General features: G+C 56.2%; 1 protein-coding gene across 5 annotated transcripts in view; it reads right to left on the reverse strand.

The window, feature by feature from the left end:
• Nucleotides 1–17166, reverse strand: part of ANO1 (anoctamin 1) — a 200898-nt gene that overhangs the window by 73854 nt on the left and 109878 nt on the right. For 4 of the 5 annotated variants that reach the window (XR_003307031.2, XM_026448737.1, XM_026448736.1 and 1 more), the window contains exons 3-7: nt 11116–11214; nt 10147–10298; nt 8509–8563; nt 5920–5971; nt 2888–2943 (exon numbers count right to left, since the gene is read on the reverse strand). Coding sequence is in view for 4 of the 5 variants with exons in the window: in XM_026448737.1 (XP_026304522.1) it covers nt 2888–2943; nt 5920–5971; nt 8509–8563; nt 10147–10298; nt 11116–11214 (414 nt within the window). In the remaining variant the exon portion in view is untranslated. Of the gene's footprint in view, nt 1–2887; nt 2944–3455; nt 3522–5919; nt 5972–8508; nt 8564–10146; nt 10299–11115; nt 11215–17166 lie in introns of all 5 variants that reach the window. The other variant, XM_026448734.1, reaches the window with a different exon arrangement.

Here is a 17166-nt window from a genome sequence, read left to right on the forward strand (position 1 = left end):
ATGAATGAATGAATGGATGAATGAATGAATGAATGGATGAATGAATGAATGAATGGATGGGTGGATGCAATAAGCACAGGATTGGAATGGGGTAGGATGCAGGACAGCTTCATGGTGAGGAAGATGGAAGTAAAAATGTAAAGCCGGAAGTACACAGCATGCAGTGAGAGCCTCACCATGGCCGCCGAGGCCAGCCTGAACTTCCCTTCAGTCAGTGTTCTGGGTAAGGACATGGGTGCACGCGGCTCAGGCCAGAACCAGTCACCTCCCCAAATGCTTAAACATCAGCTTTGGTACTTAGCAGCATGGGTGCCCTTCAGTTGTATGGAAAATCTGTGGCTGTAAAATTCTATATTCCCTAAGGATACCTGACACCCACAGCCCAGGGCTTCTGGGTTCCGCTCCTTCTGGACTGTGCACCCCTGGGCAAGTGGCCGGAGCCCCTCCAGCCTGTTTCTCCATCTTTAAGGTGGGAACAGCCCACATGACTGCATAAGGCACGATGAAGATTTTGAAAGAGGAGATTCTCTGCAAGGATCTTGGAGATGCTTCTTGTGAGGCTGGCTCTCTGACAAGAAATAGATCCAGCTGATGAGGGACTTTTGCGCCAGTCAGTTTAAACTGTTGACAGTCAATCCCTAAGACAAACGCAGGAGTGGCCGCCAAGAAGAGGGATGCATTTGGCCTCCGTGACGGGATGAGGTGGGGATGCAGTGAGGCGCTGGAGTTGCAGAGTGTCACTAGGGATGGCTTTTGGCCCCAGCTCCTCCACAGGGGCTGTTCGACCTCAGGTAAGTTACTAAACCTCTCTGAGTCTCTGTGTCTGCACAGGTGATATGAGGTACAGTTCCTTCTAAACAGAGGGCTCTGCACACAGTAGGAGATTAAATACGTTCATTTCTCCCCTTTCCCTTTTAAGACTTAAAGGGCTAACTCAAAACAGGCAGGAAGGGCCGGAAACATTTTGGCTTTGCTACCTCAATCCCTTCAGCAGGGATTACCTGCTTAAAGGTCAATCAGGAGCATGGATGTAGCTCTAGGCTGCCTTCTTGGGATCATGGGCTATGCCAGGCAGGGCTGTCTTCCTGGAACCCAGCCAGAGCCTGCACAGGGTGGAGCAGAACAGCCAGACCGGCTGGGTCCTCTGGAGGAAAGCCTGACAGAGGGGAGGAGTGGGCTCCTCCAGACTCAGGGCTTCAGGGCAGGAACCCGGAGCCGCTGCCACGGTCTAGGGGCTTGAGCCCTGCCCTTGGCACTTCCCCAGACAGCAGGTCACCGGCTGAGGCAAACTGACTCAGTCCAATCCGAATCAACACCACGTTTACTGAGCACCTATTAAGTGCTGAGTGCTGGGGCTTCCTTGAGATGACACACATAACTAAAGGTGGTCAGACGGTGGTGTCTTTGCAGGTCAGGGACCATCTGAGGCCCAGAGAAGGGAGGAAGAAGCCACTAGTCCTGGGGAGGAAGGCAACAGGAAGGCTTGGTGTGGGAGCTTCTGTCCGCCTGGGGTGGGGTGGGGCAGGGAAGAGCACTGTAGAAGGAACAGCATGTGTGAACACACGAAGGGAGGAAACGGGGCTGCCCAAACACCCCAATCCCCGGACCTACAAGGAGGAGGAGGCCCTGACAGGGAGGCCACGAGGTGACGGGCGGCAGATCTGCCCAGACTCCTTCCCTTGGGGTCAACCCTCTGGAGGAGACACCTCTGGACCGCCCTGCGGGATCCCTGCACCTTACATTTGTCTAATCCAGTGTTTCTTCCTCAAGAAGACACGAATTAGGCTGGGCGCAGGGGCTCACGCCTGTAATCCCAGCACTTTGGGAGGCTGAGGTAGGCGGATCGCTTGAGGTCAGGAGTTCGAGACCAGCCTGGCCAACATGGTGAAACCCCGTCTCTACTAACAGTACAAAATATTAGCTGGGTGTAGTGGTGCACACCTGTAGTCCCAGCTAGTTGGGAGGCTGAGGCTGGAGAATTGCTTGAACCCAGGAGGTAGAGGTTGCAGTGAGTTGAGGTCATGCCATTGAACTCTAGCCTGGGTGACAGAGCAAGACTCCGTCTCAACATAAATAAATAAGTAAATAAATTAAAAAAAAAAAATAAATAAATAAAAGAGGAGTTAGGACAAGTTACGATTTCTGACCCACAGATGGGGACACTGAGGCTCAGTGAGACAAGGGGCTGACTCCACCACTCAAGGCAGAGGAGCAGGTAAGTGGCTGGGACTGGAATCTGGGTCTCCTTAGTCCCAGGCCTGTCCCTTCTCTCCTGCTTCTTGGCTCCTGGCCTTTGCACATTTGCAAAGTTTCAGAGCTCCTCTGTCCGGGATTCCCACACTGCTCAGGCCCCGAGGCCCATTCCCAGTGCCCTTGTGAACTTAAGTCCCCGTTTCCATAGAGACAACAAGAAGACAACCTTCTCTCTCTCTCTCCACCCCGAGTCAGCTATATTTGTCAAAGGGATACTAGTGGGATCTGGAGATTCAGCTCAGGAAGTTGGCCACTTGCTCTGCAGAAATAGACACGTACAGAGCCCTGGTCATTCTGCCAGAGCCCCGGGCCAGCCAGGAGTAGGGGAGCCCGGGCCAGGGAAGACATTCTGCGGACCCGCTGGCTGTGAGGTTCAGAGGACGTCAAGGCAGAGCACCTGCCACCCGTGCCCCCATTTTGGTGGGGATTGTTCTGCAAGAAAAGATGGCCCTGTGTGTAAATTCTTGGTCCCCACCCGGGGAACAGGGAAGGCCTGTGTACAGTTGACATTTACAGCAAGAGCCAAGCAGGAAGCTGTGACCACAGGATAATTACAGCTCCCTAGGAGGTGTGGCCCAGAGGGATCTGGGGAGTCAAATGACGCAGAGATAAATCGTGTGTTCAGGTTACTTACATCGTGCAGTGGGTATGCAGCCGCGTACACGCCATTGGCCAGCAGGCTCGTGATGCCTTAAAAACAGAGGCAGAGAGAAGGTTACAGGACAGGCGGGTCTCCTGCTTCACATTGTAAAGTCACAGCGGTCACAGGGCCGCCTCAGCCACCAAGAGCTTCTCAAAATGAAACGAACCTGACTACACAGAGCCCGCCACCTCTGGGATTTCTTCCCCAGGAATGACAGGGCACAGCCAGGTTATCGATCTATCAACTAGGAGATGACGCAACACATGCTCGATTGGCAGAATTAGAAAGACGTAGAGAAAACCCCAAGAGGCGACTCCGTCTCAGAGGCAGGCGGTGTGAGCGGACCGTGGCTTCACTGTCACCCCAAGCCTCCGATTCACCAGCCCCCCCACCTGTCCGAGGCAAGCCTGCAGATGGGGAAGATGGCATGTAAGCGGTTAGAGAAGCTGAATCATGAGGAAATATACGGATGGAAAAATTGATGGTGTCAGAAAACACACATACAATTCGGAATTAGATTTTAGATTGATTGGGAAAACCGGAGGAGGCCCGCACTTACCATACTTCCCACATTTCCGCCTTTTACTTAGAAGGGCGGAGTCCTTCTTTCTTCCCTCGCCTTGCCCTGTTTATACATTGGCTATTAGTGATGTGGAACGGCCTGACAGGACCAAAGCTACATTTGGGGCAGCAAGCGCCGGTGGCCAGCGATTCTGGCGGACTCACGGCCGGCCAGTGCTCCTGGAGGCAGTGGAATGCTGGCAGGGCCCCTTTTCATGTGGCCCCCAGGGCCACATAAACAAACACCATGGGCACATTATAAAAACACCACGCCTGTGTGTCCTAACCCGTGTGCATGCAGGCGCCCAGCCCCAGGAGACTGCGAGAGAGGACGGGAGAGCCAGGGCCATGCATGGGGTAGGGCTTCCTGGAAATCTGATCTTGCTCCAAACACATCGTGGGGCTCCAGCCGGGTGGGGGCGTTTCCATGGGACCCTTTGCTGCTCCTGGAACCCCCTGCTTGGCTGAAGAGGCTTCCTAGGCAGCAAGAGCGTTTTTCACAGCAGCCTGGGCGGCCTACCCTCTGAGACTCCACCTGATAGCGGTGGGAAAATGACTTCCTGAAGTGCCCTTGAAAATGGGCCATCTCTGTGGTCAGTGACCTGGAATGATCAGGGGACCTGAGGGATGCTTAGAAATCAAAACCAGAGGAAGGGGCTTAAGTCACATGTGTGAGTGAAATGTTTGTCTGCAATAGAAAGTGGACATGGGACCTGATCCAGGCTCGCTGGCCTCCTTCCTGTTGCTGGAATGCTGCTAGCCTGGTGCTGCCTGCTGCAGGGCCTTTGCACGTGCCACTCCCTCTATCTGGCCTTCTCTCATCACAGTGCCTAAATCCCCCAGCTAGCCCCACCCTGCTCATCCTGCAAGACTATGGTACACAGCTTGGTGGGTGACGTACGTGAGGATGATGAACTCAGAGGTGGGTCAACTCTCAGACAAGGTGCCACGGTGAAGCAGGGCTGAAGAGGAGGACCAGCGTCTATCTGCCCTGTCACCAGGTTCAGGGAACCAGCCCTGCCACAAAACCGGTGGGAGCACAGAGACCCTGTGTCCCCAGGGACCAACCCGGGCAGAGAGTCAGCCCGGGCCATGCAGCCTGAAGCCGCTGGACTTGTACTGCAACCATACACGTTTCTACTGGAAGGAACGCTGCAGAGACCCAGGGGGGAAACTGAGGTCCAAGACCTAGCCCTGGGACCAGAATCACACCTCCTCCTTACCTCTAGTGACCTTTCCAAGGCTGTGCCCTGGCAGCAGCGACCTAGAGGAGCAATTTCAAAAACCCAAACTCCCGACGTCACCTTTTTTTCTGCCTGATCTCACTGCAGTCGTGTGGACTAGGGCTTGGTCATTCTAGAGGATCTCGGTCCTTTTGACCCTGGATGGGACTCCTCCACACTCCCCTTGACTTAGGACATGGACTTAGAGACTTCGGGCCTGCAAGGGTATCCCTGTTTGTGACCATAGGCCGTACGGTCGGGGGTCAAGCAGCCACCAGAGCTGTCAAGGGTTCGTCTTCTTTCTGTCTCCCGGGCCTGACCCCAGGAATTCAAGTTCAGAGCCATTGACTCCCACTGCTCTCCATTTTACTTCCCACGGCATTCCTGCCACCACAGGAAGCCAAGGCAGCAAGATGGTCCCTCCCGTATGCACAGACTCCAGCTCTCACCAGACCTGCTGTGTCCCCGGGGAGCCATGGCCTCGTCACGTCAGAGGCTTCTACAGAGTGATGGATGCTACCCCTACGGCAGGCTCTCAGCAGGGCAAAAGACAGCTCAAGAAGGGGGGGAGGAAAGGCCGGAAAAGGCATTCCTTTGCTCTGCAATGTTTTGGCTTTCACAAACTGCCCGCAGCTGTGGGCAAGAGACCTACTGACGGGGGAGGTTCCCAGCTACACAATTTAATCAGGAAGATTTTGTATCTATGGCTTAAGGGGTTCTGGAAACTGGTACCCAGGGAGCCTGGTCAGGATGGTTTTGTGGCAGCTTCTGGAATTAGGCTGTCTGTACCTGGTGGTGCCTCGTCAGGGGGCCCTGCTTTCAGCAAGCCCTGGTGAGCTTTTAAGGGTCTGGAACACCGCACGGAGATGTCCCCTGGCTGGAACCCCGATTACTTCCCACGGGACCGTGAGGGTTAAGAGAGGGCCAGGAACCCCGGTCACCCCTAACGCTGGTCTATTTCCAGCCTGGATTTACCGCCCCTGCAGGGAGAGTCTGTCTACACGGCTCACAAACCGCTCAGGCCAAAGTGAAGGATGCGTTTGTGTTTAAAAGTGCTGGGCCATAAAACCGCCCTGCACGCTCCCAACCCAGCCCTCCTGTCTGAAACTGTTACACAGGATTAAATCAAAACCCTCTTAAACACCCCAAGCCGGCTGCCCGCCTCCCACAGAGATGACTCGGAGGCGAGATTCCCACTTGGAGACCAACGCTGATCTCAAGCCCCAAAAACGTGCTTACCCATGCTGTACTTGGCCTTGGTACACGTCGTTCTCTTCAAGATCTCATAGACCTATTGCAGAGACAAGAAGGAGGGGTGAGCAGTTACTTAAGGTACCTCCCACCAGCAGAAACAGTCTGCTGTGGCTGGAGAGGACCTGGTCACGCATTACCCATGAAGACCTCTTCCAAGGAAAGAGAATGGCCTTTATTCAGGGAGGGTTGACCCAGCTGAGGGCTCTTAACGCTGTCAAAGGCTTGAGCTTCTCAGGGAGAAACAGGTACCACCTGCAGTTCCCATCTTTCACTTCCCACTTTCATTTGGGAGTGATGGCAGCTGGCCCCAGCAAAGCACTGCTGGGCTGTCCTAACAGCTGTGCCACATACCCTGCCTGGTGGGTTTACAGCACCCTCGTGCTGAGAGCTGAGTTGGAACAGCACCACCCCGGGACACAACCCTGAATGTTCTAGGAGTCTGGGGGACCGGGGGTGGTGGCGGTGAGGCAGGCCTTGGGATCCGTTCCCCACGGCGGCAGGAGGTGGCCACCATCGGGCTCTGGGTTCCTGGTGCCTGGGCAGAGCCCTGCTGAAGGGATCCCGCCCCAGCCGCCTGCCCCTTGACTAGTGAAATATTTTGTTTGGTGGCCTCGGTGGCTCAGGCTCGGGAGTCTGTCTGCCTGGACCCTGGTGCCAGCTCTGCCATTTGCAGCTGTGTGATTTTGGACCAACAACATCACCACCCCGGCCTCAGTTTTTCTATCTGTAAACCGGGGTGAGAAGAACTGGTCCTGCTATGCAGACGTGCATTTCAGAGCACACCAATTCTGCCTCTACTCTCTCAGGCAAGGCCAGCGTCCTTCCAGCGTCCCCAGGCCCAGACCATCTGACCTCTTCCCCTCTGCCTCCACCGGACCCACCTGTCCCAACAATCCCGCCCCCTGGCTGCCTCTCTCACTTTCCAAAACCACTCCTGCAGCCACAGGGCCTCCGCCCTGGCTGTTCCTTCTCCTAGAAGCACTTGTCCCCTTCAGATCGGAATAGGTCCAGGGTCTCGTTAACAACCAGGCGCTAAAGCCACCACCTTCCCGGCGGTTCTGTCTTCCAGCTCGGCTCGCCTCTCCCCACCTGCCAGATTATAAATGTCCTCAGTGCCTCTTTTCTCCCACCAGGTTCAGGCACACAGCAGGTACCCAATACATCCCTGCTGAATGAAGGAAGGAATCACCCACTCATCTGTTCTCCATGGCTCCCTCCCCATCAGCCCTCAGATCTAATCGGTCCTGACCTTGCTGATTCTCTTGTAACCACCTCCTGCCTTCCACATGTAGTTGTGGCCCCCATTGATGACCACTGCCATGAGCCCTCATCTACCAGTCACCTGCCCTCCCACAGCTGGTCACTGGCAGTGATCCTTCTGGAACAGATCTCACCACATCCTCAGCCTTGCTCCACAACCTTCTATGGCTCCCCAGTACCTACAGGCCAAAGGTCTAAAACCCAAGACCAGCACAGTGGGCCTCTCCCTATCAAGCACTGCTGTTCTCTGACTCCTATCCACTTGCACACTGGGCCACCCCAATGCCAGGAGAGAGTGAATGGTGTGCAGGAGAGGAGTGGGGAAGGGCTGTTACTCCTTCACGCCTTTGCCAAGAACCTCAGCCAACCCTGCATGCTGTTGGATTTTGATGACTATTAGGCCCGACTAACCAAGGCCAAAGTCATGAATTATCAGTTTCTTTGGAGCATGTTGGCCATGTAGAAACTGGCCTCCAGGGTCTCTGGGAGAGAGATCCCCTCCTCCCCAGCCCAGATCTGCCTGTCCCAGCAGTGGCTCAGAAGCCCCCATGCTGGTGTGACGTGCACCACCCTCCTGCTGGCTGCCTGCCAGTCTCAGGTGGTGGTCATGAGGAGCAGTCGTCTGGACAAGGTCACCCTGGCTGCCTCCTCCCAGCTTGCTGTCTCTGCCCAACCAGGCTGGGCTTTCTGGGCAGGGAAGAGAGAACAACAGCAACAGTTTGGCTGCCAGGTTAATTTCTTGTTTAGATTGAAGTTGGGTCCTGAGCCATGCACAGCCCTAGCTTGGCTGGTGGACAGGTTGGATAAACACGGAGCCAGTGCCTTGAGTAGGGCAGGGTGGCCTGTTCAGATTTCAAACCTCAGTTGGCTCCTCTGTCAAAGGCCTGGAAAGAGATCTCAACCCACACGCCTTCACCTCCATCACCCCCTCCCTCCTGCCCACACCTGCCTGCCCCGAAAGCCCCGAATCGTGGATTGATGGTCAGGCACGCACAACCCCACCACAAAGAGGCTCTGAGAGATGTGCTGGGAGCTGCACAGATCCAGAAACACCGACCTCTGAAATCATTCCAGGGGTCTGGCTTCCCTCCTGCTTTCCCGAGCTCTGTGCTTATTCCCTTCCTCTGAGCTGCCCCAGCCTGGGGCACGACCATCCCCGGGGCCCCTCGCTGCCCTCTCCCTTTCATTATTCTAATTATTTCTGTCACAGACAATTAGAGCCGGCTTCCACCGGGAGGAGTTTCACCAAAATGAAATTATCATCTGGCTCCCCAGGGCCACCATGCCGGGGAGCCAGGCGCGTGAGATACTTACAATCGTGCTCCGGGTTTTGCTGTCAAAAAACGAATCCTTATCAGACAGGTCAAATCTGTGGAAATATCAGGAAGGAAACAAGACACAGTTCACCACAGCCGGTGGTTCTCTGGGTTTCAAGGCCCTGGGAAACCACATTGTCCCCATTAGCGGTGACAGTGAAATGGACAGAACTCTGTCCGCACGCCAGGTATGACCCGTCCGCCCCTGGGCATTTGGAACAGTCTGTTTCACCGCCCCCGCACCTGGGCGAGGCCTGAGACCCACACAGGTGGGAAGTGACCTAAGAGGCAAGTATGGTCAGACCACCCCCCAGCTCCCCACCCCCCACCGCCCCCCGGAAGATCGATCTCTTCTTCCTTTTGGTGACATCCTCAGCGGGCAGTTTTGAAAGCCTCTGCTTCAGCAAGGCGGGGCACAGGGGCAGTATCACCGCCACGGGCGGATAGTTCCAACCCTGAAAACAATCTCCCTTCCAATGGTTTGGGTCCTGATGGGCTGCACAGGGATGGCCCGAGGCTTCCTGAGGGTGGAGGGGCATCTTGGGAACACACTCCCTGCTCTCTCTGCGCTCCAAGGCACTTGGGGGAGAGCTGGGGAGGGTGCCTGGGGCAGTTTCCACCTCCACAGAGCCTGGAGGTGAGCCCAGCCCTGGCCAGGCAGTAGGGCTGACAGCGTCAACCCAGGGCAGAGACAAGAAGGTTGGCGGGGGTCCTGGAAGAAGGGCGGTTTCCTCTAATGTCCCAAGCCCCTCTTCTGGAGCTGGAGGAGAGGGCTGGGCTTGGGGGTCGCTTCTTTCTCTCTGGGGCATGTCCTGTCCCCTCTAGGAATTAGGACCTGGTAAAAGCATCCCGTGATGCTCATGGCTCCACCCCTACTACATTTATAAGCAAGGGCCCCTGTGAGCTGAGGCACCTGTTCGTCCTCCCTGTCTGCTCTTCCATGTCCCCCGACCCTGTGAGGCCGGCACTGTCCAGGAGCCCTCCTGCCCCCTAGAGCTTCCATCCAAAGTCCCTCTGGGTTCCCATGGCTCAAGCTTTCTATTCCCACCTCTGCCCACGCTCCAGCTCTGCCCAGTGAGGCCCGCAGAGGCCTTGCAGTCACTGCTGACCCAGGTGGCTATGCCCCACTGCCCTTCGGGAGCGGAGGAGGAGGGAAGGTTCCAGAATAGGCATGGCCCTGCCAGGCAAGCCAGCTGGCGGTGAGTCCCTGGGGCCTCAGGCCTCTTGCCTGGGGATGCTTTTCAATTTCTGCCACAAGGAGTGAGACTCACTTGGGCTCAAGGCTACCTGGACTACAGGAGGCCTCGTTAGCCAGACCCTGGAGGGGGTGGGGTGGCGGCGGCAGGGAGCGGGTGGGAAGGCATGTCCAGACCACTGCTTTGGGGTCCTCACACAGGCCAAAGAAGTTTTTCCTGTGTCACCAAGCAGAACAAGATTCTGTGTCCTCCTAGCTCCTCAGTTAACAGTGATCTTAGAAATCATTTCCACGACGTCTTCTGGGCTCAGCAACCACAAAGCTCTTACAAGAACACGCTCTTCTTTGGGGGGAAGATAATCAATCTGCATTTCTCATGCTAGAAGGTTAAATTCCCACACACAGGACCCTTTGGGGAGCAGGTTGGGGGTCCTCACTTACAGATGCTGCTTCTCCCGGGAGAAGGGATAGGAAAGTCTCTTCATGGTCTGGGGCCTGTGCTCAGCCACTTTGGGCTGGATGGGGTCTGTGATTTTCTGGAGCACAGAGTTGATTTTTTTCAGGAGGCCACGGGTCTCATTAATGTGGTACATCTGCAGATAAGACAAGGGACCAAGGAGCCGTGTCACCCTGCTGGACCACGATCCATGGAACCTGTTCTCAGATGGCCAGAGAACCATCCCACTGCATGCAATGGCGCGTCCTGAGAGCAGAGCGCCTGGGTGGGCCGGAATGCACCGCCCCTCCCTGCCCACGCCGTGAAAGCCCAGAGTTTCAGGAGCGCCCAGCCAAAAGCACAATTATAATGCATTCCAGAGAATTTCCCCGCCAAACTTTACTTTTGCTTCAAAAGAGGTAATCCGAGTGGTCTCTGAGGACGCGAGAAGCAGGAGGCTGATTTGCTGGTTAGCCCAGCTTCACCCTTCCGCCTGCCAGAGTAAATACCGACTCCAAGCTAAGCTTCTGGGAACACATTGTCAAACTGCTTTTTAGATATAAGGTTTTCACAGATTAAAAAGAAAAATCCCAGTAAGCCAGAAAATGTAATTAAAATGAATCTGATAAAGTAGCTAAGATGCCACAAACACGAAGCACCAGGGCCCGAACTGTAACTGCGTCTGCATGTACAGTAAATTCCTCGGGGGCTGAGAGGTGGGCTCTTCTGCCTGCACCATCTCTTGGTGGGGTTTGGTCTGGGGTCTGTAAAGACCACCCAGGGCTGGGTCATCAGGACTCCGGAGCCTGGGGGCCTTGTCACATCAAGCCACACGGTCCTCCCAGGGGTAGCCGTGAAGCCCACTAGGCTTTTTATAAAACTCAGCACCTCGAGATATGCACGTTTCACCGCCGGGTGTCCAAGTGACCTCTAGACTTGGCAATTCATTTCGGAGCAGAACCATCAATACCAACCTTCTTCGTTGGCATCTTCAGTTTCAGAAACTCGGCCTCTCTGCACAGCACGTTCCAGGGGGCGTGGATTTTCACAAACCCGACTCCGTGGATTTTAGTCTGGAGAGAGAAGGAAGGTTCTGGGTCAGGGTGGGTGGATCTGTGTGGACAACCACCTTGATCTTCAGATTCCACCACTATTTATTGAGCAGCTACCATGCATGGCTGCTTTTACCGTGACCTCAGTCCACGTTGACAACAGTTTGAGGCGTATCTAGAATCCCCTTTTAGCAGAAGGTGGGAGGAAGTGCAGGGGGCTATGGGAGCTCCCCCAGGTCACATGGGAACCTTTAAGAGCCAGGAGGGTTTAGAGGAGGATCCCTGGGGGGGGGGGGGGTACAGACTCTAAAACACCGGGGAAGTTTTCAGGAGGGTTTAGCCGAGGGCCCCCAGAGTGGCCCAGGCCACAAAAGAGGACCTTTCAGGACGCAGAGCCCAGGCCCCTCGGCCTCTACCTGGGATCACTCAGGGACCTGCGAGTGCCTGAGCAGTGCTGAGGAGGGGATGGCTGAAGATGGTCCCTACTCTGAGCATCTTCCCCTGTGGGTCAGGGCCACGCCTCTGCCTGCCCCGGGTCCACTTCCCAGGTTCCCTTGTATCTGCACTGACTTTATCCTAAAGAGAATGGGCAGCCTGGTGCACGGGCTCGAAGGTGGGCCTGAGTTCGAGTCCAGTGCCCTCCCTAAACAGCTGCAAGCTTGGCCAAGTCACCTCTCTTTGGTCCTCAATGACAACAGTGAACAGCAGAGAGTCACCGAGCACTGGCTGGTGAGGATGCAGCACGAGCTAGGGGCTTCATGAGAAATGACTCCATCAACCTCCATGGCCAGCTTGATGAGAAAGGCCCCCTTTACAGATGGGAACACTGAGGCTGGGGGAGATGAAGTCACCACAGCCTACAGTCTTGCTGCCAGCAGGGTGGAGCTGTGCTCAAACACAGGCAGCCCTGCCCGGACTCCCCAATCTTAATCGGGGATCAGGTGCAAAGATGCCCCCAACGTCTCCAGCTTTCCCTCTCCCCTCTGGATTTTGCATTTAAGAGAGTCCCTTTACCAAATGAGCAGCATGTATGCGGCCGCAACATATTTCCCCATCAAAGACACATGTCACATCCATCGGCCTTCCTGTCACCCTGAGACCACCCAGCTGCCCGGGGTGCTGACGCAACAAGAAGCAAAACGGCACCGAGTCCTCCTGAGCCAGAACTGCCTAAGGGCAGTGGGGGCCTTGGTCCCTCGGGGCTTGGGGGTCAGACCGGGGCTTCCAGACTGAGGTCCCATCCACCTCTCCTTTCCACAATTCTGAGACTTAAAGGAAGGGATAGGAAGTCTTGGCAAAAAGGCAGACGGAAGGAAGAGCGAGTGCCGGCTGGGACCCCATCCATCCCCTCTGGGTGCAGAGCGACCAGGTGCAGGCTCAGGGCCTGACCTGGGTTCTGGAGCCCTTGAGCGTTTGACACAAGTACATAGGTTCGTTGTAGCTTGTTGACAAAAAGCAATGAAGCCAAAGTCACCTGGGGATGAGATTTTGTTTGTTTGTTTTGTTTTTAATCATTTTTTGTTTTTTTGAGACGGAGTCTCACTCTTGTTGCCCAGGCTGGAGTGCAGTGGCGCGATCTCGGCTCACTGCAACCTCCGCCTCCTGGGTTCAAGTGATTCTCCTACCTCAGTCTCCCGAGTAGCTGGGATTACAGGTGTGCACCACCATGCCTGGCTCATTTCTGTATTTTTAGTAGAGACGGGATTTCACCATGTTGGCCAGGCTGGTCTGGAACTCCTGACCTCAGGCGATCTGCCTGCCTCGGCCTCCCAAAGTGTACTTGGGAATGAGTTTTAAGAAAACAAAATCTGAAGTGGGTCAAGTCAATGTACTCAGTGAGATCCTTGGTGGAAGCCTGTGAATGCGATGGTCCCGGGGACCTGGGCGAAGCTTCCAGGTCCAGCAGAGAGAGTTAAACGGGGGGCCCCGGCACCTCAGGTGACCCACCGCGGAAGGGAGACCCTCCTTGACGCCCCAGCTTCATCCCATGCTTCTTCCTGATCCGACAGAAAAGCAAAGGGCCATGGGGTGAATCCTGTCTTGTCGCTCCTCCTGAAGCCCACCCACGGTCACTTACGCTGATGGTGAGGCCTCCGGCTGCATCCACGAGGCCTGCCCTACGCCATCCTCTCCCCAGCACCGCCACTCAGGTCTCTTCTGTGCTGCTCTGCTGCCCACGGCAGGCTGAGAGCAGCTGCTTTGCACAGATGTATGGAATGAATGAACGAAGGGCAATGATACCGTAGCAGTAACAGTAATGCTGACAGAGGCTGACGTCCACTCAACATCAGTTATGCGCCAGTCCCTGCCGCATGCATTCCATGCATATTAACTCATTTCGTCCTCACCGCAAGCCTGTGAGGCAGGTCCCATCATCACCCTCATTTCACAGCTGGGAAAACTGAGGCCCTGAGGTGTGTGCCATGCTGGCCATTGTGGGATCCTCCTGCAGCTGCTGTAACACGTGACCCCAAAGTGGGCAGCTTAAAACTGTAGAGGTTCATTCTCCTTCAGCTCTGGAGGCCTGAAGTCCACAGTCAAAGTGTCTCCAGGGCCGCGCTCCCTCCGAAGGCCCTAGGAGAGGATCCTTCCTGCCTCTCCCAGCTTCCGGGGGCTCCAGGTGTTCCCTGGCTGTGGCCACATCGCTCCAGCTGCTGGCTCCTCGGTGGCACGGTCTCCTCTTCTCACCAGGTCTCGAATCTCCCTCTGCCATTCTCTGCTATTGGATTTATGGCCCACCTTAAATCCAGGATGATCTCATCCAGAAATGTTTAACTTAATTCCCTCTGCAAAGACCCTTCTTCCAAACAAGGCCACGTTCACATGCTCCAGGAGCATGTGGCCAGGGGACCACCGCTCAGCCCTTGCTCCCACCCTGAAGCTGCAGGCTGGGGTCCTGCAGGGCTTTGTGCAGGGGCCTGTCCCAGTGGTTAGGGGAGCTGTGCAGAAGCGTGGACCCAGGAGTAGGGGCCTGAGGCTGCTTCAGGGAGACAGCAGGACTCGACCACCCCAGGCACGGGGACTCTTGTGCGGCCTGGGGACTCTTGTGGGGAGCCCAAGGCTGAAGGACATAAGGGGCTGAGAACTGATGATCTCAGCGTGAACTGGAGGAGGCAGCACCAGGGGCTCTGGCAAGATGAGCCCAGATCCTTCTGTGGCCCTTGAGGGGCAGATTGAGTGGGCACTGTGCTTAGAGGCCTGGGACGGCGTGGCCTGGGCTGGAATCCTGCCCTGCCCCTGTGTGGTTTCCACAAAGTGACTTAACCTCTCTGAGCCTACATTTCCTCATCGCAAACTGGGTATTACAAGACCTGTTCCAGCAGGGGAGCCTCTGGTGCTCTCAGCAGCCCTAGTCCAGCTGAGCCCCTGCCTGCGCAAGCACGGACTCCTTCGGCCAAGAAGCTCAAAGCCACCTCTTCAGTGCTGGGGAGCCACGGAGGGCACTGAGGCTGGGGAGGTGGTGGTCTTCCATCCTGGTGGCCCACAGGAACAGCACTGACTCCATGGGGCACTTCTGAGTCAGGAGAAAAGACAGCCCACGTGCGGGAGAGCCTGTCTTTTCCTGCTGCAGACACAGATTTATTTCTGGGCTCTGCTCACTCACACGCAAAGACCCAAAATATACTCCTCTGAGTCCATGAAGATTTCTGCATGGTGGTCAAGGAGCCGGTGCCTGCTGCTGGCCTCCCTGGGAAATCATGCACCCCGTTACGTGAGCAACGGGGTCTCTCCCAGGGAAACATCTGCTGAGATTCGAGAAAGGGCTCATGGGACCAGTTCGGCAAAAACACATGTGGGATGTTTTAAAGCATGGTGCCCGGGCTGACCACAGCCTGTCCCCAGCAGGAAGACACTGGGAGTGACAGCCGCGTCCCCTTCGCCCCCAGCCATTCTGCCCTGACTCTAGGCCCCCTAGCTGGGGTCTTTAAGGTTCACGAACCTACTTGGCCAAGAGCCACAGCTGTGGGGGTGGTGAGGCCCCATCTGGCCAGACCATGGGGCTCTGCAAGGGGACAGAGTCAGCCCCCCAGATAGCCCCCAACCGGAGGGGACAGAAGATGCTGACCTTAGCTCAGATACTAACTATGCAGGCGGAATCCTCCCTCTGAACCCAGCCCGAAAGAACTCTGACCTTCCTGGAATTGCGTCTGACATTTTCGTTTCAGAAGGAAGAAGAAAATCACAAACAGAAAGGACAAGTGAGTCCCCATGGTGGGTACACAGTGGGCAGGGATGCCCAGGGTTCCCCGCTACAGTCCCGGTGGCCCGAGGGCCTAGACCCTCAGTCCGCGCGGTGGCCCTGCGTGCTTCTATCATCCGATCGTGGCCATGGACGGGACTCCCTGCAGGGGGAGCGTGGACTCGAAATTGCTAGAAGATTTGAAGGTTTGCACCCTTAAAGATCAGACCTGGGTGGTTTTCGGGTTGCCCTTGGCTTCCTAGGGGTTAAGCTTCCTTCCTCACCTACTGTGGTCCTCACAGGCTGCTCCATACCCTGGAGGGCACCATTCACTATGAACGTCCAGCCCTCAGTCATGGGGTTGGGGTGCTGGAGGGCTGAAGCCTGAAGGTCAGAGGGCTACTGAGAGGGGCCTCCCCAGATAGCACCTCCCGTGTTAGGCAGGAACCGTGGGGTATGTGTGCCGTGCACAGCGGTTCAGGTACCTCCTGCATCGGGCAGGAACCACGGGTGTGTGCTGTGCATAGCGGTCCAGGCCGCTGGGTGCAGCGGAAAGCCCAGGAGCCTCATCATCATTGGGGTTTGGGCTCCGAGGCCCTTGAGCACCCACAGAACACCTGGGCAAATCCCCATTTCCCTGTTAGCAGCTTCCTCAACTCCCAAAGAGGAGAACACCCAGCCCTTCGGGGAGCCGTGCGGCCCCATCAGGAAGGCACAGGCCTCTTCTGACCCTGTCTGTCCACGAGGACACGGGGCTGCTGTGGTCTAATCCTTCTGCCGTCAGACTCGGGGGCAGACACCAGGAGGCTTGGTGGCTGCCCCAAGGGGTTCACATTCTCTGCCATAAATAGGCTTTTGGGGCATGTGATGCCCAGCGCCGCATCCCTGGTCAGCCCTTCATGACCAGGCGAGTTTTCAACAGCCCTGGCATCTGCCTGCCTCTCCCCATTGGCACCAGCTTCCAGCACGGATAGGAGCTGGAACACTGGGTCTGAAGCCAGGCTTATCTGTTTAGCTGACGAATGTGTCCCTAGGACGGGGAACAGCAGTGGCCACAGAGCAGGGGCTCAATGACATCCACCGAGTGAGGGAGAAGGCAGAGGGAAGGTGCCCGCCTTTATAAAGCGCCTACTCTGTGCCAGCCGAGGACAGCCCCGGCTTTCAGGCTCCCACCCGCCTCCTCTCCGACCTTTCGGTAGCTATCGGTTTGTCCACTTCAGTAAGTATGGACAAGGGGGCGGGGAAGGCCCAGAGCCCCTCGTCCCAGGCCCACGAACAGTAGACATAGAGGGATCTCAGCCCGACCTTGACCCTGCAATGCTCACTCCTACCCTCCATCCACATGGCTCCGGAGGGCACGTGGGCAGGACGGGAGATGCTCTCAGTCCCTGGGCAGGGGTCTGCCTGGAGCAGTCATTGTCCGTGCCTGGCATTTCCCACCCACAGTTACTGCTGAGCACGTCCACGCTGCACAGGAAGACCTGGCTCCCCATGGCAGGGACTAGGAAGCACAGTTGAGGGATTGTCTCTGGAGCAAGCACACATCCCCCATTATCCTGACATGGTCTCCAGACTTGAAGTGAGCTGAGGACCCAAGGAACACAGCTCCGTGGATGGATCAGGCGCCCTCTTTCCCGAGCATGGGGCAGGGACTGGGCTGTGGGCATCTTTAACCCCAGTCCTCGCCACGGGGTCTGGTCCTAGGCCTGCTCAGTGATGTCTTGGTCAAGAAATAAATGACAGCTAAGTCAGCAGAAATAGCATTTCACATTCCTGCTTCTGTTGAAGGTGGT

The sequence above is a fragment of the Piliocolobus tephrosceles genome, chromosome 13, assembly GCF_002776525.5.
Source record: "Piliocolobus tephrosceles isolate RC106 chromosome 13, ASM277652v3, whole genome shotgun sequence".
Taxonomy (NCBI): Eukaryota; Metazoa; Chordata; class Mammalia; order Primates; family Cercopithecidae; genus Piliocolobus; species Piliocolobus tephrosceles.